This window comes from Emys orbicularis, chromosome 7 (genome assembly GCF_028017835.1).
Source record: "Emys orbicularis isolate rEmyOrb1 chromosome 7, rEmyOrb1.hap1, whole genome shotgun sequence".
In the NCBI taxonomy this organism is placed as follows: domain Eukaryota; kingdom Metazoa; phylum Chordata; order Testudines; family Emydidae; genus Emys; species Emys orbicularis.
The window spans coordinates 16906529-16934170 of record NC_088689.1 but is presented as its reverse complement, the minus strand read 5'-3'; the positions used below and the strand labels follow the sequence as shown (position 1 = coordinate 16934170).

Sequence of the window (27642 nt, the reverse complement as noted above, 5' to 3'; positions counted from 1 at the left end):
GTTGCTTTTTATCCTTAAGAAAGCAGCTGAAGAACAGCGTTCCATGTCTTGTGAGACACACAGTTCCATAAAGTATTTACAAGGGATAGAGATACAACATTAAGGAATCTAATTCACCAATTGATATATAGCAATTGCCACTAAAAATCCACCACTCACCAACACTTACCACATAATCGTGTCTGGATTGTCACTGTTTTTCCGTTTGATTAGGATAGGAAATAACTGTGGAACCTGTTGGCAGATGTTGGCTTTTTAATGGTGGCCACTGTGTGAGGATTGTATTCATACTGCATATGTGTAACTTCTACATAAAGGGAAGAGACCAGAGAAACCTTCTTATGCATCAGTGGATGCATAAGGCCCCTAAAAAGTTCATTATCTTTCCAAGTGAATTTTTGGACTGAAATGTGACTCCACTTATACCTGGCTGTTTTACTTAACAGATTAAGTTTTGTTCCCCGGAGGATATTACCACTAAACTGCACACCATTGGTTTAAGAGCTTGTATCATCCTCTGTGTAGTAGAGGAGTGCCCTGCATTCCTTCAGTGATATCATTTTGGCAGCCCCTTACCTCTGGGGTGAGGTATTTCATCATGATTTCCTTTCCTTTCTCTCCCAGTTTTTCATCTGGAGCAATTTCATACTCTGCCTGGAAAAGAAATAAAGAAACCATCAATATTTGTACTCACACATCATCATTATAACTTCATTTTGGAGATGGCCTTAACTGAACATTCCAACTGAATAATTTGGAAGGCAAATATAATCTTCTGATGGAGGTAAACCTGTATAGTTGATCTAATTGAAAAGCAAAACACTGGCGTCAAGATGTTTTGACCAAGACCAAGAAAACGGTTCTCTGAAACCAGCCCTCTTTGACTAGGCCACATATGAGTAAATTTCATTCATTTATACTTGATAGATATGCCAAGCCCCAATGTTTTGAAAATGTTTCTGATAATTAAGAACCCCTCTCACTGAGCTTTATTTGTTTTCACTCACTTAGACGTAGGGAGTAGAAATTAATTTTTCCAAATGATAAAGGAGGATTATTTGTTTTGTTAATCTCTATGACAGAAAAATCTACTTTATTTAGGCATAAGGAGAGCTCTCTCAGGAGGTAGGGCTTTTGGAAGCTTGGGTCCTCCTGTGGATTTTAATTTTTTCTCTCGGTATAACACTCATTTCTCAAGCTCTTCCCCCTCTGCAGAAATTTTGCCAATCACCTTTAGTGCTTTTTGATGCACTTTTGAAACTGGAGATCTCAAAAACCTGGGATATTTCAGGGCTTAGAAAAATAAAAGGGACCAAACAAAGAGCGATGTTCAGTACATACTGGAATCTTGTTTGATTTCTATTGTGCATTACAAAAGAGAGCACACACATTGCATTTTTAAATATTATTCTAAGGATTCTGCATATTGTACCAGCACTGATCTGTGGTAAATTTTAGGATTAACTTTATTTAGGAAACAAAATATTGTTTAGGAATCACTGAGACATTAATCATTTTACTTAAAATTCTTCAGCAATGCAAGTCATTAAAAGACAAGGGAAAAAAACCCATTTAAAGCTTGCAACCCCAAGTGAGACAATAACTAAATGATAATGACAAATTCTTAGAGACATTCTAATTTGTCATTGCCTGGGGTACAAGATTTCAGTCTTATGATCAAAAGGGCCTTTTGATCATAAAAAAGTCAGTTCAACGTGTTTTTATGAATGCTCATATTAGAAAAAGCATCCCAGACCCTCTTGCCAAACCAATTAAGTAAGTTGGTCCAATACAAGCTGTCTGAGATGATAAATGAGCAGGAAGTAAAAGACAACATACGGTAGATCAGTCTGAACTGGCACTTGGAAGAATGCACTTCAGAACTGTTGCACACTTTAGGACATATACATTGTTCTCAGTTTGATACAATAAATCAGAAGGAAGGCTGTAATAAATAAATACTCTAGCTAACCAGACCAAGGAATAACATGAAAACCACAAAAGTAATAATAATGCTATTAACCATGTATCCAGCCAATGCTGATTTAGCCTTTGTAGCTTAAGCTTAAGGCTTTATACAGCAGGTTGTTCAAACAATCAGATTTAGTTTGGTAAATGACAATGACCACAAATAAAAGAAAACAGTACTGCTGATGAGAAATACACTGATGAATAAAATCCACAAGTACAATACTTTCTTCTTAGTAACCATGTCGGGGATGAACCGATTATGTTCTCATAAAACTTAATACAAGGGGCTTTTTTTGGAATCTTTCATTCAATTTCCTGTCCATTTAGATGGTATCTGACTATAGGTCATTTCAGCTCTTGAAAGCATGAACACTCCAGAGTGTTTATAGAATCTTAACAGCATTTTTTCTCCCAGAATCTCTGCTAAAGGATAAAACAAACAACCAAAAAAAAAAAAAAAAAAGAGCAAATTAAAGAAGGTCGGAGAAGTTGCATTTTATCTATGCATTTATGATAACTTCAAAGACAGGCTAGGGTATTTTTAATTTAAAGTAAAGATTTAAATACAAAATGTCTTTTAAGAAGAGAAAATATTTGTATTTAAATTTAACTCTCTGTGCAGAAGATTGTCAAACACAAAAGCCAGAATTTATTGGTAATGTCCCAATAGAGAAGGATTTGGGAGCATAACTAAGCCCTCAATTCAGCACAACTCATAAATCATCTAAGAATTATCATTCATTGTTCCCTCAGCAGCTTTGAGATGCTAAATATTTTGCCATATAAGAGGTTTAGCAAACAGATCCTTTAAGCGATTTTAGTGGAACTGCATTCATATCAAATGTTGGTCATATAGTTTGAATTAATATGGCATTTGCTTCAATAAAACAGAGATCAGGAATTCAGGTGGTATTCTCAATGTATGTATCATATATTGTGATTGACTGGCAAGTACCACTGCTGTCTATTGGATGTAATTAGACTTGGGTACATGTGTGATTGTCTTGCTTTGTGGCTTAAACAGTGTAAACAGAGATTTTAGTTCATTTCAAGTGGAAGAAGCCTGAGTTTCTGAAACAGATTACAAATTTGGATCTCTATGCCATATATATTCAATTTATTTTAAGATGTTAGTGTCTGTCCATAGCTATGGACTGGTGCCAGAGTGTTTCATGGGATTCCGGTCAATCCTAGATGTCTAAAGATAAGCTTTGCATTGACTAAACTTTGGTAGTGACTGTAGTAAAAGGAATTATGTCATGTATCTGTTGGGAGTGGATGTAAATCACTGCCCTCCTCAAGACAAAAGCAAACCTCCTCAAACAGCTGTGATTAACTCTCCGCATAGTGTGATTATTGCAATTTATTAGATCTAGCAATGAAGACCCCCCCCCCCCCCTCCCTCAAGAAAGCTACGTCTGGTACAAAACACAGCAACTTGTCTGCTTAACAATTTGGGATGCTGTGAACATGTCACCTCGGTGCTTTACTCTCTTAACTGGCTCCTGACTAACTAGAGTCTAGTTCAAAGTCTCTGTTCAGATATTCAAAGTCCACCAGGGAATTGTCTCTAGCTGCCATGAGAACGACTCTCCCTTTGCAACCATGACATCCCATTATAGTTACCACAACAATGAAACTGTTGGCCAGTAGGCAAAGCAGAGAGGAAGACAGAACTTTAACAGGAGCAGGACATATGCTATGGAACTCCCTCCCGCAAGAGATAGGAATGACCATGGACCTCACTACATACGGAACGAAATACAAAACTCATTTCTTTGACTAGCTTTCCTGCAGCAAATTTCACACACACACACTCGACACTAAGCCTATTTCTCCTACAGCTGGGAACAACCAAAAGAGATTTTCATAGTTATTTCTATTTTAAGTTCTCAGTAGGTTCTCAGAGACTAAGGGGACAGACAGACAGACAGATATGAGAGTGAAGATCTGAAATGGGCCGATAAACCCTAACACTGGTGAGTATTAAAGATTCTCCTTTAGCTCAAACGTTCGAATCTGGGTCACTTGCGTGCTATTCAGCTCTCCAGGGACACCTGTGCATATTCTGCCATAGATTGTTACAATAGGAAAAATTATACCAGGGGTCGGCAACCTTTCAGAAGTGGTGTGCCGAGTCTTCATTTATTCACTCTGATTTAAGGTTTCGCGTGCCAGTAATACATTTTAACGTTTTTAGAAGGTCTCTTTCTAAACGTCTATAATATATAACTAAACTATTGTTGTATGTAAAGTAAATAAGGTTTTAAAAAGGTTTAAGAAGCTTCATTTAAAATTAAATTAAAATGCAGAGCCACCCGGACCAGTGGCCAGGACCCGGGCAGGGTGAGTGCCACTGAAAACCAGCTCGCGTGCCGCCTTCGGCACGCGTGCCATAGGTTGCCTACCCCTGAATTATACAAATACAGACAGATTAAGTGAATAGCCCAAAGCCACTGAAAGTTTGTTCTGGAGCCCGGACGAGTACTCAGGTCTGCTGACTCACAATCTTGTGCTTTAACCACAAGACCCCCTCCCCTTCCTCCTCAGCACTAGAAAGACTGGTTACAGTCTACAAGTACATAATTAATAGGAATAGCATTATTAGTTACAATTGCAACATGGTGCATACTCAAAGTTCCCTAGGGTGCTTTAACATTCATTAAAGTCCACTAGGGAACTTTTAGTGCACCCAGCAGGGTGAGAATGGGCCAATTAGTGCACGACACGTTAGTGTGCTTTAGAAACCACACCTCCGTAGCACACCATGGAGACACGCCCTGTATCTTAATGTACTGTATGAGCAATCTTAATTCTGGCATTTCCTCATTTGAGTGCTTGCATTTGCAACCTTAATAATATTCTTTTAACTTAGGTTTTTTATTGTGAGCAATTTCCTAGCTTGAAAAAAAGACACCAAAACTTAAATGTCATGTGGAGCCATATAGATCCCCCACATGGATCATCAGCAGAGTTGGAATCTAGTAACTAGCAGCAGTAAAAGACTGTTATCTTCCAGGTGGACATACCCCTACCCCCAGCACCTGCTCCTAACCCCTCTCCTGCAAGTTTTCTACCCTCCTCATCGTCTGCCATGTATCTCTTCCCTCTCCCCCATCTGTTCCTTGCCTCTCTGCATTCAGGTCAGGCCGCTTCCGCCTTCTCCTCCATGCCACCTGGACAGCAGCCGGGGGAACATTGAGAGAAACAGTTTCCCTGCCCTCAGTTTTCATACCTGGCACCACAACAGCCCACAGCAAACTGGAGGAGCAACTGCAGTGAAAGTCCTGCTCAGCCTCTGCAGTCCAAGAATGGAGCATGCTCAGGCCTCTGTTGGGATGGCCCAAGAGCCGTGTGGTCAGCACACAGGCACTGGGAGGGGATGGAGCATGCTGGGAGCTGCCTGCAGGAGACTGCAAGCCTGGAGCAGGCTTGCTAAATGAGCTAACCAGAGATGCCTGGTGCTGAGAGGCAACCAGAAGCAGCTAGTTCCTTATAAAAGAGAGCCGAAGCCGTTGTTTGAGGAAGTTGACCCTGGAAAGTCTACAGGGGAGTCAGATCTGAGCAGGACAGCTGCAAGCCAAACCCCCAGGGGGGTCACCCCTTGAGAACTCACAAAAAAGAAAAAGGACTAGATGAAGGAGCCTTTTCACTCACCCAGGCTCTGAGGTAAGAGCCACGCCTTGGACAGATTATTTGCGGGACTCCGAGTATTACTTTTGAGTTATTGCCTGAATAAACCCAGACCCCTATAAAGGTAGCAATTGGACAAACAAGCATGTGGAGTCTCTGTAAAAGGGCTTGGAAGAAGGAAGAATAATGGGCAGAGCAGAAGCACCCCCCCACACAAGGGGACACATGGGGGCAGCCTATTCTTCCACAGAGAATTTAGTTGCCAAAGTCTAACCAGTCTCTACTGAGTGTGTGCAAAATGAGATTTTTTTTTAAGAGGTTTATAACTTGACCAAATTTGGGTGGATTTTCACAAGGACAACAAAAGCCCCATCTCTGTTAGCAAGGCAACCCCCCTGCCAAATTTCAAGTTACTAATACACAGCATAGAGGTACTACAACTTTTCAGCTACATGGCTGTAACAATTTTTGTAACATGGGCAAAACAACATATTTTCCCCTGAACATGTTCTATGAAATGACTTAACCTGAGGCAGACATCCAGCACGGAAAACTTCAGCCCATATGGTTAAAGTTTGGCAAAGTGATAAAGCAACTAAAGCCAGGATCTTATAACGGGAAGTGTTGGGTAACCTTAATGGTAGACATCACTATCTGTGCTGTTTACCCCTCCCGCCATCCCTCATATACACACACACTCTGCAGTTTGTATACCATGTGCAGGAATCAAACTAAACAAATGAAAACAGTCTAGACGAAAGGGTAACTTTTAATAACTGGTATTAAAGTGGATGCTTGTTCATCATTTTTACCCCCCTTCCACATGAATGTCTAGTGAAGCATTCAGCTGAAAAATTCCACATGAGGTAATTGTACCCCCACTGCCAGCCCCTGGCTCCAGCAGAAACAACCTAGACAGGCACTTGGGCTGTTCTCTATTCTTAAATTGTTCACCTTACATTTCTTCAGGATGCTCTTTTAGTTTAGTACAGTGTAAGTAAGTACAATGTACCTCTGCTCTTGGGTGGGTGAAATGATTTGGAACCTATTTTCCTCTTGGCCTGAGTCAGCCAGTCTGTTCACGACTCCCTCCACTCAGACCCACTCTGGCTCATGTTATAAACTGAAAAGCGCCCCCCCCCCCCCACCAAATGATTAGGAATCTTCAATGCAAAGTGAGTAGAGGAAGCAGGGGAGGGAACTGAGGGAGGCTGCAAGATAGGCAGTAGACCAGTCCAAAGGGAAATCATGACACAGCAGAGACCTGCTGAAAGTTAGAGCACCTGTGTATGTATATTATTTTATGAAATGTTCATGTCAAAATCCTGCACTGGATTATCATATTCTAGTTCTGCAGTTACTGGCTTGGAGAACAGGAAATATATACAGCTAACAGATCAGCTACTTATTGATCCCCTCTCCAGCACAGGAAATGTGTCCTGGGAAACTTTATTTTAAGGACTTTCTTTCAAAAGGTACAAAGAGATATTTCTTTGCTACAATATTTGTAAGCATGCTACTACAATACCCGGTAGGGCAGCCTATGAATAACTTGTAAGGGTTTGCAAGAGAGTTAATTTCATCATAAGCCAGCTACAGCATGCTGCAATAATAACAGCTTTCATTTTGAACAATGCTTTCCTCTGGAAGTCTACCAAAGAGTTTGGCAAACGACTGTTTTACACATAGGAGATATTATATACGTATGTATGAGGATACAGTGTGTGGTGGTGGTGGGGAGATGGTGGTGTGATGTGGAATAAAGACTTCTCAGCAGGAGGATGGGAATGCCTGCAATTCAAGGCTGGGGGGTCTCCTCTCTCATTTAGGGGAGGGACCTATTTTGATGGAGCAGCTAAGGAGGCCAAGGGAAGTGAACAGATTTCAGATGACCGGAGGGGCGTACTTTGTTGTCAGCTGACCACCATATTTTAGCAATCTTGCCATGCCTGTTGATAGAGTGGCATCTGAGTGCTGTGTCCCTTGGCTTTGGCAGCCCAGAGCACTGTGGTTTACAGGTGATTTGGGATGGATGAGGTGAGAGGGAAAGCTGATTAGAGTGCAAGTGACGTTGGGCATCTCCTGATTTTCGCGGCTGGTTCTGGGCTCGCTGTTGGGTTCACACAATTTAGTCAACTTCTCTCTTTGGAGTTTCAGCAAGTTTCACTCGCCAAAAGTCTGGCAATGTTGGGGCACTTTGGGCTACCACATACACATTGACCCATGTCCCTCCTGCCTGGTAAAGGCCAGAGGTAAGACACTCTTGTGATTTATATTACTTAGCCAAGAGCATGGCCCCATTGCCCTAAGTGGTGTTCGTACACATAGCAGAAACAGTCCTGCCCCATAGAGCTTACAACATAAATAGACAGGACAGACAGAGGGTGGGAGAAAGGAAGTCCTATTATCCCCATTGCACAGATGGGGAACTGAGGCACAGAGAAATTGAGCGACTTGCCTGCGGCCATACAGGGAGTCTACAGCAGCTCTCCCAAGTGCTAGCCCAGTTTTTCAGCCACAGAATCATCCTTTTTCTGTGCATATTAAAACCACCGGTTTTATTACAAATGTAGGGCATTGCTACTTGCAAGCCACCCCTACAAATCCTTCGTTTGTTTTAAGGGCTGCCTATTTCACTGTAAACAGCTCAGAGAACATATCTAATCTTTCTCCACATGCATGTCTTCCTTACCGAGAAGCACTTGGAAGCGGGGCTGTAATTCTGTGTGGTAGGACAGATTGACACATTCCTGCACATTCTGTCCTACAGCACACCTAGCCCCCAATGTGTAACAGCATCACAATCTCAACGCCTTGCAACGCATTGCTAGGAAACATTTAAAACACAGGGCGACCAGTTTTAACTTTTTGGTAGTTTATTCTGTTTGAGAAAGGTTGATTTACAAAATTGTGGTATGGTTTTTGGTTCAAAGCCACAGCTTCCCTTTTGGAAGATGCCCTTCTTAGCAATGGGCTCTAGTGTGACACTTTGCTTAGCATCACTTATACGCCCCTCCTCTCCATTTTTTAATTCTCTTCTTATGTTGAATTGACCCTTCTGGGAATTGCTCCTCTGTATTTGGCACTGGTGTAACCACTGCTGGAATAATGTATCCAGTTCTGGTGCACACAATTCAAGAAGGATGTGGATAAATTGGAGAGGGCTCAAAGAAGAGCCACAAGAATGTTTAAAGAATTAGAAAACTTCCCTTATAGTGACAGACTCAGAGAGTTCAATCTATTTAACTTAATAAAGAGAAGGTTAAGGGTGACTTGATTATAGTCTCTAAGTATCTACACGGGGAACAAATATTTAATACTGATCTCTTCAGTCTAGCAGAGAAAGGTATAACATGATCCAATGTCTGGAAGTTGAAGCTAGACAAATTCAGATTGGAAATAAGGTGTAAATTTTTGACCATGAGGGTACTAAACCACTGACAATTTACCAAGGGTCGTGGTGGATTCTCCATCACTGATAATTTTTAAATCAAGACTAATGCTAATGTTAGGGCCCTATCTTCATGTTTAAAAATAAAGCCAGATAAATTGGAAATTTTGGCCTGTATGCATATCTGTGACTGAAACACATTATTTGGCAGAGAGGACATCGTGTACAAAGGAGACAAGCATTCGAATCTTTACATTTCATCTCTATTTAATGCTAAGTCCAACAAGTTGTTAATTTCAATAAAATATTGTATTCATTTTTGCAGGGTGGGATTTTCAAAAGAGCTCAGTGTTGACCTAACTCTGCCCTTATTGAAGACAAGGGGGGGGGGGGGGTTGCCCTGGCTTTCAATGGGAGAAGAGTTAAGCCAATGTTGAGTGCTTCTGAAAATCTTATCCATCGGCATAGATGCAATCTTGTGTTCTTATCACTGTCATTCATGTCTTCCCCTCCATTCCCACTCCTCCACATTGTTCTCTACCCACACTGACACAACTTGCCCCAACTGACTTCAAAGGGCTTTGGATCAGGCCCTGAATTGGTAACACAGATAAATCAATTTGAAAGTGTAGGCCCTGATTCTCCTCTGCCTTGCACCTTGTGTAGTCAGTTACACCTGGGCAAAGTGAGTGTATAATGGTACTATTGTGATTCAGCAGCATTTCATACCCATGCAGCACTCGCTTGACAGAGATGTAAATCACTGTGCAGAGATTTTTATCTGGTCAACGTCCCTTGTCACATTCTAACTGAAACAACCCGACAATTGTATCAGCAAGAGGAATCCGTTTCCTGTGCTAACGTTAGTGATTGTGGAACGTGCTTTATTATAAAAATGGAACACTTAAAAAATCCAAATTTATAATATACCCTATAATCAATCTCCCCAAGAGATCATGTTGGGTGCTTGTGACAGTTGAAATAAATGCCATGTAAAGGAGGGACTTTTCTCAATATGTAATGCAGGTCGATACTACTGATGTTTGAAATCAGAGGAGTGAGAAAGTTCTCTCTAAACTGGGTCTGACTTGCATATGGAAAAGAGAGATTATGGGTAGGCTGGTGACTGTCTGACAGAACTCCTCAGCTTGCAGTTTCCACTCCAACCTGTGCTTGTAAATCACACACAGCATTTATTGTTGCCTGCTTTTGGAAGCAGTATGGTCTAGTGGTTAAAGAAGGGGACTGGGAGAGGAGATATAGGTGTATTCTGGGCTGTGCCACTGATTTGCTGTGCAACCTTGGGCAAGTCACTTAACCTCTCTGTGCTTCAGTTTCTCTCTCTCTCTCTCCATAAAACAGGGATAAAAATACTTGCCATCCTGCAGAGTGCTCTGAGATCTTCCAATGAAGAGCCGAGTATTTTTAATTATTTTTCATCTTTGTTTGGTACTAAGTAAAAACAAACTTTTGTTGTGTTTCCTGCTTTAGACAGTTAAGGTTGGATAATATAGAAAATTTCACCAGTGGTCAGCAAACTTTCACAGAAGTTGAAATCAATAAACAAAAGCCATCAAAGATGTTCAAAGATAAGAGAGTGACTATTCAGACCTTCATATAGCTCAATCATTTTGTTCAACCAATTATTGGTGATCTCAGTTGGACTGTGAATACAGATCTCTTGGCTAAACTGAATTATTGCAATAGTACACAAGACAGTTAAGGGCCAGAGCAGCAAGCAAAGGGTGTTTGCCAAGGGCATCCCTGCAGAAGGGTCTTGGGATATTTGTCTTGGGTTATTGGGGTTTGGAGATTTTAGACACAACCATTTCCCTTACCAGCCCCATCTCAACCTTTCACGGTATTCTTGTCTAAGTGTATGTCTACCCTGCAATAAAACACCCACGGCTGGCCTGTGTCAGCTAACTCGGGCTCGTGGGGCTTGTAAAATTGCACTGTAGATGTCTGGACGTGGACTGGACCGGCGCGGGATGACCCCAAAGCCCACACTCTAGTTGGAGCCCAGACATCTACACTGCAGTTTTATAGCCCCACAGCCTGAGCCCCGTGAACCTGAGTCAGCAGACCCTGGCCAACTGCAGGTGTTTTATTGCAAAGTAGACATAGCCACAAACACTGCACGACAGCTGGGAGGATATTGAAATGCCATAGCTGGTTTCACTCTCAGGATCTCAGGCTAAGGGCTGCAGAAGGGTGAGGCAGTTTGTTGCCCTGAACTCCAAGAATGACTCCAGCAATATTCCCAGTACTTTGTGTACAGAAAGGTTATCATGTTGTACTGTAAAGTTGATTGTGTTGTTGTGACAGGATGATATACGCCCTAGTGGGGATAATAATACTTCTTTTCGCCCAGCCTTTGTCTCTCTTATCTATTTAGACTGTAAGCTCTTCAAGGCCTAGGCTTTCTCTTACTATGTGTCTGTACAGGACTAGCACAATGGGACCCTGATCTCTGAGGCTTCTAGGCATTCCTGGAATACAAATACTACAAATACAGAATTCGGTTTAAAAAAACAATTCTGACAGACAATACCCATGTTTAATTTTAAGCATAAGTGTTTTGATCATTTTTTTATAATTGCAAGAAATTGGGGAGAGGAGGGGGTCTCAGACAACAATTATTTAATGACACTACAACATACTGAGATTCAAAAAGTTAAAGCTTTATAACCATTAAAACACAATTAGTCAACATCACATGTCAAAATATACAAAGCAAACATCCTTAAATTAAACTCAAGTAAGTTCTCTAGCAGCACTTTTCTTACTTTGCCTATCTGTAAAGTTCAATTATCATCAATGGAAATATTTTTTCTGTTGGTTTTTGTGTGTATGGTGAAATTGACATTTATTGATAGAAATGTAACCCTTCTAAGCCTATTCATAATAGATAATAGTGGCACACAAAGCCCCTAAATTTTGTAACCCCTCTGAATTTCGAAAACTTCCTGTTTTCTTTTAAATGGAAAACACACGGAAACCAAAGATCATTCTTTCTTCTTGTTGTCTCCCAAACCAAACGGTAAGAAATAATTTTCACACATTTTAAATGGATGACTAAAGGCACTTTCATCAGGCAGGCAAAGACCACTGTACACGTCTGTCCCCATTTCCTGAACTAAACTGTTGTATAGAGGCCAAAATCCATCCCAAAAATGGCTTGTGTTTCAATGAAGGATGAACAGAGTCATTCTATGACAGCAACTTCTGCCTGCCCTCCCGCTGCTGCCCACAGGTTTTCTAGCAGGCACCTGTGTGCAGTAGCTAATAAATGTAGCTATATGCACACAATTGGCTACACAGTTGCACTGCCAGCGGGAGTTCAAGATGGAAGCTGTCTGGCTACCCTACAGAATCTACTCCATAGCTACTCTATGACAACTACATGATGGCTACTGTCACAGAATGTTTAGAGGTAGGCACTACACTTTCCATTGAAAAATAATGATTTTGGCTCCTTCACTGTCCTCCTATGACAGAGGTACAGCATAACAGTGCAATCTTAGATATATTCTTAAAGGAAATAGTAACCTTTTCGCTCTACTCAGCAATCTGAAAGTTCAGACATGTGAGCACCCACCATAGCATGAGGAAACTGTGAAATGTATTTGCAAGTTGTGAGCCCAGAGATCAAAGGGATCGCAATCTGACCTCTAAAACTGCACCCACCGCCCTTCATATCTAAGAGTCGGAATGTGCAATTCTCTGATGCATGTGCAAGCATTGATGCATGCAAATCCACATTGGTGCATCTGCAAAAGTAGAGACATAAAGAGTGGTGGGTGCAACTGTAAGGCCATTTTTTACATGTGGGTCTCTGTGTTCTAGGCAGAGTGTAGAGCATTTCCAAGCCTGCTTATGAAAGGTATATTGCTAAAAGTTGCTTTATTGTTTGTTACAGAGGCAAGGCAGCATGGTAGGCTAACACACCACACTTAGAAACAATTGCCATCCCGTTTAATATTGGATAAACAATCCAAAGAAAGAGTCAGTCTTTAATGAGATCCTGATCTTGCATGAACTCAGCAGTCTGCTTGTGCCACCAAATCACATGATCAGAGTCTACATAAAGATTTTGGTCAAATAGCATTAACATTCTTTTTATGATTTCTATCAAGCTAAAAAACATCTTACACCGAGTTCACAGATGGCCAATACAAATTGTTCCTTTTTAAGTATGATGGGATCAGAAATGTCAATTAAATAATATTAAAAACCCTGTATTTTCCAATACATTTTATAGTCAAGATTTACAATTGCTGGATGTCAGGAAGAAGCTTTTGGAAAGGGACAAAAAAATGTTTTGACTGTTGACCTGATAGAGATATTAATGGTGACAAACAAAATATTCTGCAGGAGCCTAACCCATGGAAGGCTCACATCTTTGTGCTCATGTAGAGAATGTTACTTCTTAAGAACAATGGTTTATTTTTTGTACTCCTACACTGATGTTCTTAAGTTCATTACCAAGGAACAGAGTTCAATAAAACACTGCAAATATCAGAAGAATTAACTTACCACCGAGTCAAGGAACCTAATGCAACACTCAAGCTCCGGTCGAGTTTCACAGAACTGCCGAAAGAGAAGCCTTCCAATTGGCTGCTTGTCGCATAAACTGTAATAATCTCTCTCTAGAGGCAATAAAAGAAGAAGAAAAAAAGAGTGTAAAAACCTGAAGATCCTCTTTGTGTGTTTTGGGCTGGCTACAATTTTAAAACACCATAAGTGAGCGCAGTAAAAACACTCCAAAACCATAAACCCCCCTTGGAAAATCAAAGCCAAAAACACTGGACCCATGAGGCTACCACGCGCTCAATTCTACAGTCCTAGTGCAGGCAAAAAGTCCCGCTCATGCCATTCAGCCATGGTAAGATGACAATTTTTGACCTTTCATTTCTGGAGTTGTATAGAATCAGAGAAGGCAATTCCCATATTGGTTACCATCGTGGGGGAAAAGGGGGGGGGACCTTAAGGGGAGAGTTACCAGAAGCCTTGAAAAAGTGAATTTGCACATGTAGTTGCATCAAAGTTTGGAATTAACGGGAACTTGCAATAGCCCTATTCCCAGTTCCCCATATATTTAAATGCAGGTCAGAATGCTGCAAAACTCTGGGAAAATTTGGGTTTGACTTTGTGGCTAAAGCTATTCTAATATACATGTATTTATAGGTATATATATTTTTTAAGTATTTAAAAATCTGTGCTATCTGTTCATTGGGCAGCAACCAGGGCTTTGCACATACAACAGCTTACTGATGAGATTGAGTTTCACATGACATCCTCCTTTAGAAGTTTATTTCCCCTACTGCTTTATGGTATTTTTAATTGTTGTTCCATCATTGTACAGCACTGAACAGCAATCTGACTACAGTGAAAAGCACTTTATGAATCAATATTTAAAAGGAAAACAAGGAAAAAGAAAAAGAGTACCACAAATGGACATGGCACAAGTATAAACCAGCTGGTATCAAATGTTAGCTTTGCAAGATCAGCATTAAACACTAGTCAGCGTGGAGCTGCTGCACACACGCACGATATATTATTCCTTTAAAAATACACAAAATGTCAAACAACATATTGTGTTGCCTTAAGTGTTCTTCTCACCGCCTTCCTCGTTGCCATATGGCAGTCACTGTTATTATGGAAACAACTCACTTCCCAACACATAACATAACACTGCAAACAGACATACAAAACCCACACAAGTTGTCAGCGCCTGGGTTACTTCTATCTTACAGCTGTAGTAGCTTGTGCATTTATTCCCCCCCTACTCCCCTCCACTAGTAGGAAAAACATAGGTGAACACAGGAATCTGTGAATGAATCGTCCATTTACTGGAGATTCTACATACCCAGAATAGGCTTTTTACCCACTAGAGCTGATTTCGTCATGCCCATCCCCTGCAATAACTGGATGTAAGCCCCAGGTGAAATATATATCAGATATTGGACTTGCTCACATATGGCCAGATTACAGCCAGCTTTTGCATGGGTTGTAAAGGCAGGGGGAGCCAAACACCTCCACCTCCTATGTAGGGGCTGGTCACAAGACTAGTGATTGAATACACCCATGCGTATGGATTGCAGGTTTTCTTGCATCATCCCCTGATGCATAAGTGCCGACTCCGTGGTTGCTCTGGGGCTCAAGCACCCACTGAAAAATAAGAGGGGGTGCGCAGCACCCGCAGTGCTAAATTATTCTTTTGTGGGCCCTGGCGCCCAGACAGAGGTCCTACCCCCTACTCTGCGCCAAGGCCCCGCCCATGCTCAGCGTCTTCCCCCAGAAGGGATGGGGCATAAAGGGGCACCCACCGGCAAAAACAAAAGTCAGTGCCTGTGATCTGATGCATCGGGTACCGATGGCTGTCAGAGACAGGATACTGGACAAGTTGGACCATAGTCATGGGGATAGCTCAGTGGTTTGAGCATTGGCTTGCTAAACCCAGGGTTGTGAGTTCAATCCTTGAGGGGGCCACTTAAGGGTCTGGGGCAAAATCACTACTTGGTCCTGCCTAGTGAAGGCAGGGGGCTGGACTCGATGACCTTTCAAGGTCCCTTCCAGTTCTAGGAGATAGGATATCTCCATTTGCCAAGCACCCAAAAATGAATGGTGTATCGTTATTTTAATCATGGGCGGCACATGACTCCTCCATTTGGGGAGACTGAGCCTGCCTGGACCATGGCCCCACCCCAAGGCTTGCCCCTGCTTGGCCTCCTCTCCCCGAAGCCCCGCCCATTCTCCACCCCCACCTGCCTCTTTGCCCCCTTCCCTAAGGCCCCCCTTCAGCCCACCTGCCAACCAGCCGCTCACCACTCACGCGTGCCTCCCCGAGGCCCCCATGTGGGTGGTGTGGGGACAGGAAGAGCGGGAGCAAGGGTGGGGCTTCAGGCAGAAGAGGACGAGAAGGAGCAGGGCCTCGGGGCATAGGGTGGGCGGGGCCACAGCCGGGGTACCCTTTTGGCTGTGGTGGCATGCTCCAAAGGTGGCAGGCTGTTAGGGGAGGCTTAGCCTCTCCTGGCCTCTTATATGGGCCGCCCATGATTTTAATCTTAACTTGTCCTCTGGACCACCCACTAACAACAACTTGTGGTGCTGGTGTGTTTGTATTGGCTGGGGCACACAGCATGGAACAGCATGACACAGGCATGTACTGAGAGAAAATCAGAATGCTGAATTTTAGGCCTCACTGCCTTGATGGTGGCCCTTTCAAGTGCTGCATGGGTTATGCAGCTCAAACCTGTAGGTTTCTAGACAGAAGACATGTGCAGAGCAATGGCAATCAAAGGAGAACTTGCTCAGTTCAAGTGAGGACATAAAAATGAGAATCCTTTGACCTGGAAAACAATGATGCTGAAAGACCTGGCACAAGCCTTTATCCATCAAAGTATTTAAGTAAGTGCTTAACTTTAAATATGTGCATGCACTTTAAGCATGTGCTTAAATTCTTTCCTGGACCAGGATCAGAGTGGGCAGCAAATTCAATAGGAGTTTGCAATGCAATAGGGGAGCAGAAACAGAAACCTGTGGCAAACTAAATGTGCTGAGCCTCAGATGAGGTTTAGCTGGAGTTCTGAAGGTGGAATTACATAGAAACCTTTTGCTGCATTTGCTGTCTCAGTTCAAGGTTAACAGTAATTGTGTGCTTATTGTGCATAATGTACATTCAGAAAAAAACATCCTGAGTCTCAGTGTCACTCAGCTTTTCCCCAAATTAGGAATCAAGCCCTTCTAAAAGTCCCAAACTCTACTATGATCGCTCTGAAGCCAAGACAATATAAAGTGAACAGTGCAAAAGGTAATATTTCTTAATATAGATTAAATGTATGTAGTAAAATGCAGCATAAATGTACACATATATGTAAACATTTGATGCATTTTAAATGTTTCTTCTTGTATAGCCTTATTTTATGTATAGCATAATTATTTATAGTACAAAAATATATGCAGCTTTTTAAAATTTGTCAAAATAGGATAGTATGGGAAACATTTACCCTAGAATGCTTATAATATCATTAAAGACTAGAATTTGAGCATATATATTGTATGAATAATCTATAAGACTCATGCATTCAACCGACTGACATTATGGCATACAAGATACAGGAAACATTATGAAGCAAGTTAAACATTATTTTTATGGATAATATAAAATGGAGAATAAATGAACACACACCTGCTACTATAGCTATATAACATGGCCAGCACATGAAAATGTTAACCCATTCTTAAGGAGGAAAAAGGAAATACCAGTAATAACACCAGCTAAACACAAGACTCAAGTCCAGTTCCCTGGAGCCATCCTGTCTTTGATTAAAAAAAACGGGATATATTTGATAGGTAACATAAATAAATGGCGTAAGTGTTTTCATTCCTTTTAGGTGACATAATTTTCCCCCCCAGGCCCTGATCTTGCAATTGACCCTGCTCAGTCAGTTGCAGGATTCTGGCCTGCATTAATATTTTGGGATATATGGACCATGTTCTGGACTAAGAAGTAAAACCATATGTCTCAGCTCAAGCCCAGAAGGTGACAATTTTGTTATATTAAACAAGTGCAAAACCAAAGCAAGCTGTGCTGTAATTGCAGGTCCAGATTCTTGACAACAGACTAGCAGCCAGGAAGGGAAAAGACAGATCGCTGGGCAGATCATATGATCAGAAGCCTATCTTGGACTGGGTTTAATTATTGTGTCATTTTCTGTATGTCTGCCAATAAAGATATCCATCCAGTTGCAAAAATTTAAAAAACAGAAAGAATGATTTCCTGAGGAAATGGAAGGAAATGTTAAACATTTGGAAATGAAACCATATGTTTGTGATGACGCAGTGGAACTAAAACAATTCTGAGAGCAATATCTCTTGCAGACTGCCCCTCCCATTTTGGAAGACTTTTGCTTTAACACCTGCAAGGTCACACGCAGACAGAATGGATCTTTAAAAAGGGAGGGGTGAAAACTATAGGAGGTCAGTTAGTTTTAACCTTTCAGTTTCTTTATTTAGAATTGGCAAATACAGTAGACCTGCCAGTGAACTGTTTATCATCCCAATTAAGCAACTGTCCAGATTAATAGAGGAGGCTACTAAAAAGACGGCAGAAAAGTTTTAAATAAAATACAGTAACAAATACTAGGTGATAAATTATATTCACTCTAGGTTTATTGTATATTTATTTGGTAATTTCTATATTAAGAGATCAGAGTTCCACACTTTAAACACCACTCGAACATTTGGAATTGGCCAACAGCATTTTCATTGAGTGAATTATGTCTTGAAAAGCAGAGGTCACTACTGTTCACTGTCATAAGGCTAAGCTTGTTCCCTGGGAGATGTTTCTATAAAATAGGTATTTTGATTAAGGCCCCAATTCAGCAAAGTACTTAACAGTATATTCCTAAGTTTAAGCACGTGAATAGTCCCATTTCCAAAATTTCATTTTGGTCAACCTTTTTGTAAATAAATAAATAAATAAAACAAATAAATAAAATTGTTTCCATTAACATTGTTTTACTTTTGGTAAAACTTTGGGGGGGGGGAGGGAAGGGAGGTAAAACTGTTTCCAAACACTGAAAAAAATTACCAAAAATGTTTTTTGAAAACTGATAAAAATAAGTGGGCTTTGATTTTGGGTAAAAGAAAATGTATTCCTCTCCCCACCCCAAATCTCATGCAACATAATTAGCATTTTCTACCAGCTCTAAAGAGGGCCTAAACATCTTTGGAGGCAGATGGGGGGATTTTTTTTTAATCTTTGCAACATAGATTTTATTATTTTTTAGGGAAGGACTAAAAATTTGGAGAGGGATAATGACATTAGGCTGACAAAACTATTCTGATATTTTCAGGTCTAGTGTAAATTGCAAGATCCCAAATTTGCAAATTTTTCCCAAGGTGTTGAAACATGTCAGAACAATATGCAGCTTCTGAACCAGCATAGGCATGTGTTGAACTTTTTTCTAGAGATGGGGCAAAACCAGAACCATTCAGCCAATATCTCTGTCCCCTACTCAAAGTTAGGATGGTTCAGATAAAATAGATCCTAACTGCCCTTCGTTTTGGTTTTGCAAACCTAAACCCCAAATAGGTTTTGCAAAACAAAAATCACCTCCATTTTTTTCCATCTTTGCTTACAAAATGGAATCTCTCAAAAGCACAAAAAATGACAAAAGCAGGAAATAAATTAAATATTAAAGAAATATACTATTTGCTTATCCAAACCAGAACACCAGTGCTTTAAAATGTAACATAATTGTTATGTGTACCATCAGCATCATAATGGAAAGTACCTTTTACAACACTGAATAACCCCATTTAGAGACACTTTTAAAAGGAATATGTTTTTCCTTTTAAAACCAGTAAGTCTAACACTAGTGCTTACCTGCTATAATTTATTCTTGCCCTTCTCCAGTCGAATGTGAAATTACAACTACCTACATATAAACATAATAAACAGAGCATACTAATCCATCCAGTCTTTGAGGGTGATGAAAGTTACTTCCTATCAAAGGCTTCTTTGTGCATGATTTAAAAGGGCCTAAAATGCTTTGATTGCATTATTAACAGTGTCTGTGTTGCTGTTATATTTTAGAATAAGGTGCAAAGTTGAGACGCCAGCTATTACATTCTATCAAATATGGGTTTTCATCTCCTATAAGAAATGTGTTTCACTACAAAAGACCATCCTTGTGTTCAAAATTAAAGGGCCAACTTCAGCCTCATTTACACCAGAGCTCCCCCAATTATTCTCTTCTCTTCTGTTCTTTATCACCATAGATCTGAGAGCCAACAAGAGCTGCCTAAGGCTTACCGGGGACCCACGTATTTGCAATCTGCAATAAGAAAAGCACCATACAAGAGTTCAGCATTGTTATCTCTGAAAAAACCCAAAATACAGTTCCATGGCTCATAGAGTATTTCATTCTTAATGGGGAGGCAGGGGCATTGTTGCCCCAGCTCCACCTGCTGGAAAAGTATTTACAGTGGAAGGAGAGTCATTTGCTTGGTGACTTAGGAGGAATACTGCAAGCAAGTTGGTGGGTGTGCAACATAGGTCTTACCTGTTTTACCATCAGGTGAATGTGGCAGTCTGTGGGTTCAGACAGTGCTGAGAACTAGCCCTCTGAAAAGCAGGCCCCTTTAAGATGTCTCAAGCTGGGCATTCAAAATCACTAGTCACTTTTGAAAATCGTGGCCTAAAAATTAACCAAGCGAATCAGAATATAAGATCTAAACAAGGGTGACCAGACGTCCCAATAATAGGGGCTTTGTCTTATATATGCAACTATACTCTCCCTCCCCCTCGAAAAAAAAAAAAACTGTCCAGATTTTTCATACTTGCTATCTGGTCACCCTAATCTAGACATTTTTAAGAGCGAACACAAGAGGAAGAAAAAGTTATAACTTAGTTCACCCAGGAGATCCCCAGAAAGTATGATGCTAGTCACATTATAATTGTTGAATATAGACAGACTCCATTCACCACTACAGATAATGCTGCACACACTGCTCAGTGGCGCACAATATTTCCATCTGCAAAATGGGGATAATAGCTCTTCCCTGCCTCACAAGCATGTTGTGAGGATAAATACATCGCTACCTCGATATAACATGACCCGATATAACACGAATTCGGATATAACGCGGTAAAGCAGCGCTCCAGGGGGGCGGGGCTGCGCACTCCGGTGGATCAAAGCAAGTTCAATATAACGCGGTTTAACCTATAACGCGTTAAGATTTTTTGGCTCCCGAGGACAGCGTTATATCGAGGTAGAGGTGTATGTTAGGGGTTGTGAGCTGATACTATGGTAATAGGACCACATCACTGTGATAGATTAGATTAGATTACACTGGTCTACAATTTTTGAGAAGTCGTCTGCTTCAGAGATAAAATGTGCTATTTATTATGTATTTTGATGTGCTGAATTCAAATATGACAATTAAAACAACTGATTGGCTACTGTTTCTAAGATATTTAAGTTTTTACATTTTATGTCTATGTATATTGTGTAGATAGTAGAGTTTTAATCATAAATTGTAAACCTAGGTCTTTTCATGTGTTTATGGTTGCTTTACATGATAATATTTCACCTGTCCTGTTTATGTAACACTTTAAAAATCAGCAAAAGGGTTATATAAATAAAATTTATTATGAAACAAAAGGCAAAAAGCTATTATGTACATAGTTTAGTCCTATTTAGTGTCTACTCGGCGCTTCTTGGCTTGTCTCTTGTATTCATTAAATGGAGCATCTCTTGTCACTGTCCAGCAATAGTCTGCAAGCATTGATGGGCTCCATTTGCCCTGATAGCGTTTCTCCATTGTTGCAATGTCCTGGTGAAATCGCTCGCCGTACTCGTCGCTCACTGCTCTGCAGTTCAGTGGGAAAAAATCTAGATGAGAGTGCAAAAAATGTATCTTTAGTGACATGTTGCAACCAAGGCTTTTGTATGCCTTGAGGAGGTTTTCCACCAACAACCTGTAGTTGTCTGCCTTGTTGTTTCCGAGAAAATTTATTGCCACTAACTGGAAGGCTTTCCATGCCATCTTTTCCTTGCCACGCAGTGCATGGTCAAATGCATCATCCCGAAGAAGTTCACGAATCTGAGGACCAACAAAGACACCTTCCTTTATCTTAGCTTCACTTAACCTTGGAAATTTTCCACGGAGGTACTTGAAAGCTGCTTGTGTTTTGTCAATGGCCTTGACAAAGTTCTTCATCAGACCCAGCTTGATGTGTAAGGGTGGTAACAAAATCTTCCTTGATTCAACAAGTGGTGGATGCTGAACACTTTTCCTCCCAGGCTCCAATGACTGTCGGAGTGGCCAATCTTTCTTGATGTAGTGGGAATCTCTTGCACGACTATCCCATTCGCAGAGAAAACAGCAGTACTTTGTGTATCCAGTCTGCAGACCAAGCAAGAGAGCAACAACCTTCAAATCGCCACAAAGCTGCCACTGATGTTGGTCATAGTTTATGCACCTCAAAAGTTGTTTCATGTTGTCATAGGTTTCCTTCATATGGACTGCATGACCAACTGGAATTGATGACAAAACATTGCCATTATACAGTAAAACAGCTTTAAGACTCGTCTTCGATGAATCAATAAACAGTCTCCACTCATCTGGATCGTGAACGATGTTGAGGGCTGCCATCACACCATCGATGTTGTTGCAGGCTACAAGATCACCTTCCATGAAGAAGAATGGGACAAGATCCTTTTGACAGTCACGGAACATGGAAACCCTAACATCACCTGCCAGAAGATTCCACTGCTGTAGTCTGGAGCCCAACAGGTCTGCCTTACTCTTGGGTAGTTCCAAATCCCTGACAAGGTCATTCAGTTCACCTTGTGTTATGAGGTGTGGTTCAGAGGAGGAGGATGGGAGAAAATGTGGGTCCTGTGACATTGATGGTTTAGGACCAGAAGTTTCATCCTCTTCCTCTTCCTCGTCTGACTCAAGTGAGAATGATTCTGGTGCATCAGGAACTGGCAGTCCTTCTCCGTGGGGTACTGGGTGTATAGCTGATGGAATGTTTGGATAATGCACAGTCCACTTTTTCTTCTTTGACACACCTTTCCCAACTGGAGGCACCATGCAGAAGTAACAATTGCTGGTATGATCTGTTGGCTCTCTCCAAATCATTGGCACTGCAAAAGGCATAGATTTCCTTTTCCTGTTCAACCACTGGCAAAGATTTGTTGCACAAATGTTGCAGCATATGTGTGGGGCCCACCTCTTGTCCTGATCTCCAGTTTTGCAGCCAAAATAAAGGTGATAGGCTTTCTTAACCATAGTGCTTATACTGCGCTTTTGTGATGCAAAAGTCACTTCACCACAAACATAGCAGAAGTTATCTGCACTGTTCACACAAGTACGAGGCACCTCTGCTCACTTTGGCTAAACAGAAATGTGTCCCTTTGCAAAATCAAACACTGACAAATAAGAGAGCACGACACTGTATGATTTCTAGAGCTGATATAGGGCAATTTGTTCAGCAGAGTGATGTAAGCTTCGTTATGATTGCATCATCCATGACTTCTAGGAATAACATGATGCAATTCATATCATGTATGACGCAATACCAGCTTCAGATTGCATCATTCATTGTTTTGCCTAAAAAGCAAGTACTGTCCAAACCCAGTCATAGATTTATTCATAGATCCAGACAAAGATGTATTTTAGTCATTTCTGGTTTAAATTGAGATCCCTTCCCTTTATAACTCACTTATCCTCCGCCATTCCCAAGTCAAGGGTCGTATATACTGACCCAATAGCATATCTTGAAAACTAGAGCCAATCAACAATTTTAAGCATCATTTTCGTTCTCAGTGACGCAGAATTAGTAAAGTTTGACTACATTTATTTCAGAAGCATTTTGGCTGTAGAGCAGTGTTATCTATCTATCAGTCAACTTCTTCAGGAGTGATTGACTTAATAGTGTTTCAATTGCTAGTGTCTCAGAGAAAATCCTCCTATAAGCATGCTGCTTTTGGCTAGCCTGAAACCAACATAGACAGTGGTGATTATCTAGGAAGAGGAAGAAATTCAGCCCCAGCTCACCCAGTTCTAAGGAATACTTCGGTGTATGAGTGAATGTCCCTGAGTTGAGATGCGCATCACTCAGAGTGGCTAGTGCCGGATTTAAGGTCCAGTATAATAAGGCCTGAACAATAACAACAGGTGCAGCACAAGGAGGAAAACATGTTTATTCTTTGAAGAATTGAATCCTCAGAACTCACACTTCTATACAGCACAAAGTGCTACTAGATCAGGGGAGGCAACCTATGGCACGTGTGCCAAAGGAGGCACGCGAGCTGATTTTCAGTGGCACTCACACTGCCCGGGTCCTGGCCACCGATCCGGGGGGCTCTGCATTTTAATTTTATATGAAGCTTCTTAAACATTTTAATAACTTTATTTACTTTACATACAACAATATTTTAGTTATAGACTTATAGAAAGAGACTTTCTAAAAACATTAAAATGTATTACTGGCACGTGAAACCTTAAATTAGAGTGAATAAATGAAGACTCGGCACACCACTTCTAAAAGGTTGCCGACCCCTGTACTAGATAGTCTTAAAATTCCTTGCTAATTACTTGTAATCCAAATCCATGCAGTAGACATTGAGCCCAACAGATCACAACAGATTCTCTTTTTATATTAAACATCTACACATAGGCTTGGAAGGATTACGGTTTTATTGGTAAATGTTGATTTCATCATACACACACAAACTGACGACAAACCATTTCCATCGATAATAATCAAAATTGGCAAAAATAGGAAAAATAAGAAAAATTCTGCTTGAAGGTATTTATTTTGTATATTTTGACATGTGATGTTGACAGTTTGTGTTTTAAAGGATATAAACCGTTATCATTTTGGATCTCAATGTCTACTGCTATTCAATAATTATTGTCTGACCCCCCCACACACACCCAAAATTTCCTGCAACTGTGACCATTTAAATTGATAAAATTAGAAAAAAAATCTCTTAAAACCCATCATTTTGCACAACTGTGAAAATTTAAAAATCGATAAAAATTAAAAACTGCTGAAAAATAAACATCTGATATTCTTCATTACAATTATAAAAAAATTGAATTCTGACAAGCCTATCTATACTGCACCATTATTTTGCATGCACTTTACGGAGATTAAAAACAAAGACATGGACCAAGATGCTCAAAAGTGCTAGTTTCCTTTGATTTCCTAAGGGAGTTAGGTACCCAAATACTTTTGAGGATCTGGGCTATGGTTCCTGTCTTAATGAGTGCATATATTAGCACAATGTCTGTACGGCATAGGTGCATGATACCAATCCTAAAACTAAGGTTTGTGAAGGAGTTACTTTACCAGTAACAAAAGCACACATTTTCTAAAATTCGATACTTCACCATTTATTATTTTTATTTATGCTAAATACTAAAATTGATCAGACCACGCTTCAGTTGAGAGGCTTGCAACATTTTTTATTTTAAACTGCCATCATTTTCAGTTTGCTACTCAAGCACTCTTATTTTTTTCCACAAGTTGTATAACTTTAAAACGTCCAGACAATGTATAGTACATTCCAGCCTGGAGTTATCCACATTTTTACACCTGAGTTATTTCCCCCCTTTTATGTGGGATTTTATAACTCTGACAGACCTACAACCAACCCCATTGGAGTGGGTGTTGCTTTGATGCAGACTACACTAATTAATTAAAAATACAAATATAATCAAGATTATTTGTGACAATGGAATTACTTCAAACTGGTTTCAAGTCCCGCCAATTTCATTTTCTCTGCTTGTCAACTGTCTCTTTTAAAACAAACAAAAATAATCTTCTGATGTTTAATCATCTTATTTATTCAGATTCAGACAATGCTTTGTATACCTTCCTTTCCTCCCCCCCCCCCCAACCCCCAGCTTTCACAGTGTTAGACAACATGGGTAGACTCCATGCATCAGAGAAGCACTACACTAAAGATGAAATTTTCCAAACATTAGATCTATGCTGATACTGAATAAAAATAAATAAATAAAGTGGTTAGGAGAATACCTCAGGAAATTCCCACAATTTAATTCGCTCCAATGGTATATGGGGTCCCTTTTATTTGTTTCCTGTGAACAGACGTGGTGAAGTTTTCCCCAGGGAAATGTCTGTGGAAAGTGGAATCCCACAAACAGCTGCATGAATATGTTTGCACGAGCATTTGCAGCAGAAATGTTTATGTGGCCATCTTAAAATCTCTGTGTTGATTTTGGAGAAAGGCTCTGGATGAACAGCACAAGGGATGACTAACCCCTCCCCACTTTTTTGTAATGTGCAGCAGCAGCAGCGAAGCAAATGACGTGTTGTGGGAGCTGTACAGCCGCCACCACCACTAGAAACATCAGTGGGGTTGAGCGTGTGGTAGCACTTCATTGGCAGGAAGGCATCTGGTAATCCAGCTCTGTGTCAGGACTACAGTCAAGTGGTGTGGCAGGGGAGTGTAGCCCCTGGGATACAGCATTTGTGTGGTAGCATGTATCTTTCAACTTAATGAAGCCCGTCCGTCTATATTGGCTGTGGACATGGACAGACAAGTACATCTGTCAATGGCAGTGCTAGAAATCCCTCTGAGTTATTCCAGCCCTCCTCTGCTCTATAAAACTTCTTTTCCCTGATTGGATGACCATAAATATTACCATGCGACTTAGGTGACCAATCACATAGCTCAAATAATGAATTACAGATACTGTATAGTCAAAGTAATTGTTGCAGATAAAAGAATGCGAAAATTTGTTCATATGAAATATTCAAACCATTTTGAATCATGAATAAAAAAAAATTGCTTGCCAACTATTTGTGAACAGGAAAGGGGGGTTTACCAGCTGAATAAATTGTTAGTTACAAAAATGAGCCTGATGCCAAGCCCATGGAAGACCATAGAAAGACTTCCATTGATTTCAAAGGGCTTTGGATCAAGCCCAGTTTGTCCATCTCTGGCAAGCACATTTTAAATCAGTGGCACCCAACCTTTCCAGACTACTATACCTCTTTCAGGAGTCTGATTTGTGTTGTGTATCCCCAAATTTCACCTCACTTAAAAATGACTTGCTTACAAAATCAGCCATAAAAATACAAAAGTGTCACAGCATACTATTACTGAAAAATGGCTTGCTTTCTCATTTTTACCATATAATTATAAAACAAATCAATTGGAATATAAATATTTACTTACATTTCAGTGTATAGTATATGGAGCAGTGTAAACAAATCATTGTCTGTATGAAATTTTAGTTTGTACTGACTTCTCTAGTGATTTTTATGTAGCCTGTTGTAAAACTAGGCAAATATCTAGATGAGTTGATGTACCTCCTGGAAGACCTCTGCATAACCCTGGTTGAGAACCACAGCTTTACATGAATAAAACACTCTGTACCTCTCACAGCTCTGCATTAACTGTGATGAGACTGTATGGGAGGTGACCTGTAATTGGGTATCCATATTCTGAGTAAGCAATGTTTATTTGGCTTTTTTTTAAACCTTTCATCTAATGGTTATCTATGCGATTCTTAAACAAATCCTATACTTTTAGGAATACATTTGGTTTCAAATGAGAATTTAGGGCATTTAATGGAGTTAATGAACTTGAGAAGAGCTGGTATATTTTTGCACATATTTGTTGGCTCAAAAATCCAAGCGACTAGTAAAGAAGTGGCTACTCTTCCTGTAAATCACACCCTTTATAAACATATGTCACTGAATCCATGCCTTTTGGGGAGAGGGGGAGGGTTCTCAGTAAAACTTCAAGAATGGGTCCTATGCGATTGGTTGGGACGCTACTGAATGGCCAACTGACATTTGCATTTCCTTCATGTATCCCCATAGTAGGCCATGACACCAACCGCCTTGGCTTAGAATACCTCCCCCCAGCCTGGTTGACACAAACATGGTTAATGTTTTATAGCCTTTGTGAAACAATTAGTTACCTGATAACCATATCTGATATACACACTTAAGTTTGGCTAGGAAAACAATTTTTGTCTTCTTAAACAATGCCCAACAATGTATGAGCCACGAAGACAGATAGATTGAAAAATTCCCCCAAAGAAATACAAAAGGTCACCTCAGACTCTAGAGGTGTCCCTTG

At 40.5% G+C, this 27642-nt stretch overlaps 1 protein-coding gene across 1 annotated transcript in view; it reads right to left on the bottom strand.

Moving 5' to 3' along the window:
- GRK5 (G protein-coupled receptor kinase 5) overlaps positions 1–27642 on the bottom strand; it is a 228821-nt gene that overhangs the window by 68509 nt on the left and 132670 nt on the right. Inside the window, exons 3-4 of the mRNA XM_065407317.1 lie at positions 13535–13647; positions 577–654 (exon numbers count right to left, since the gene is read on the bottom strand). Of these exons, the coding sequence (XP_065263389.1) occupies positions 577–654; positions 13535–13647 (191 nt within the window). The remainder of the gene's footprint in view (positions 1–576; positions 655–13534; positions 13648–27642) is intronic.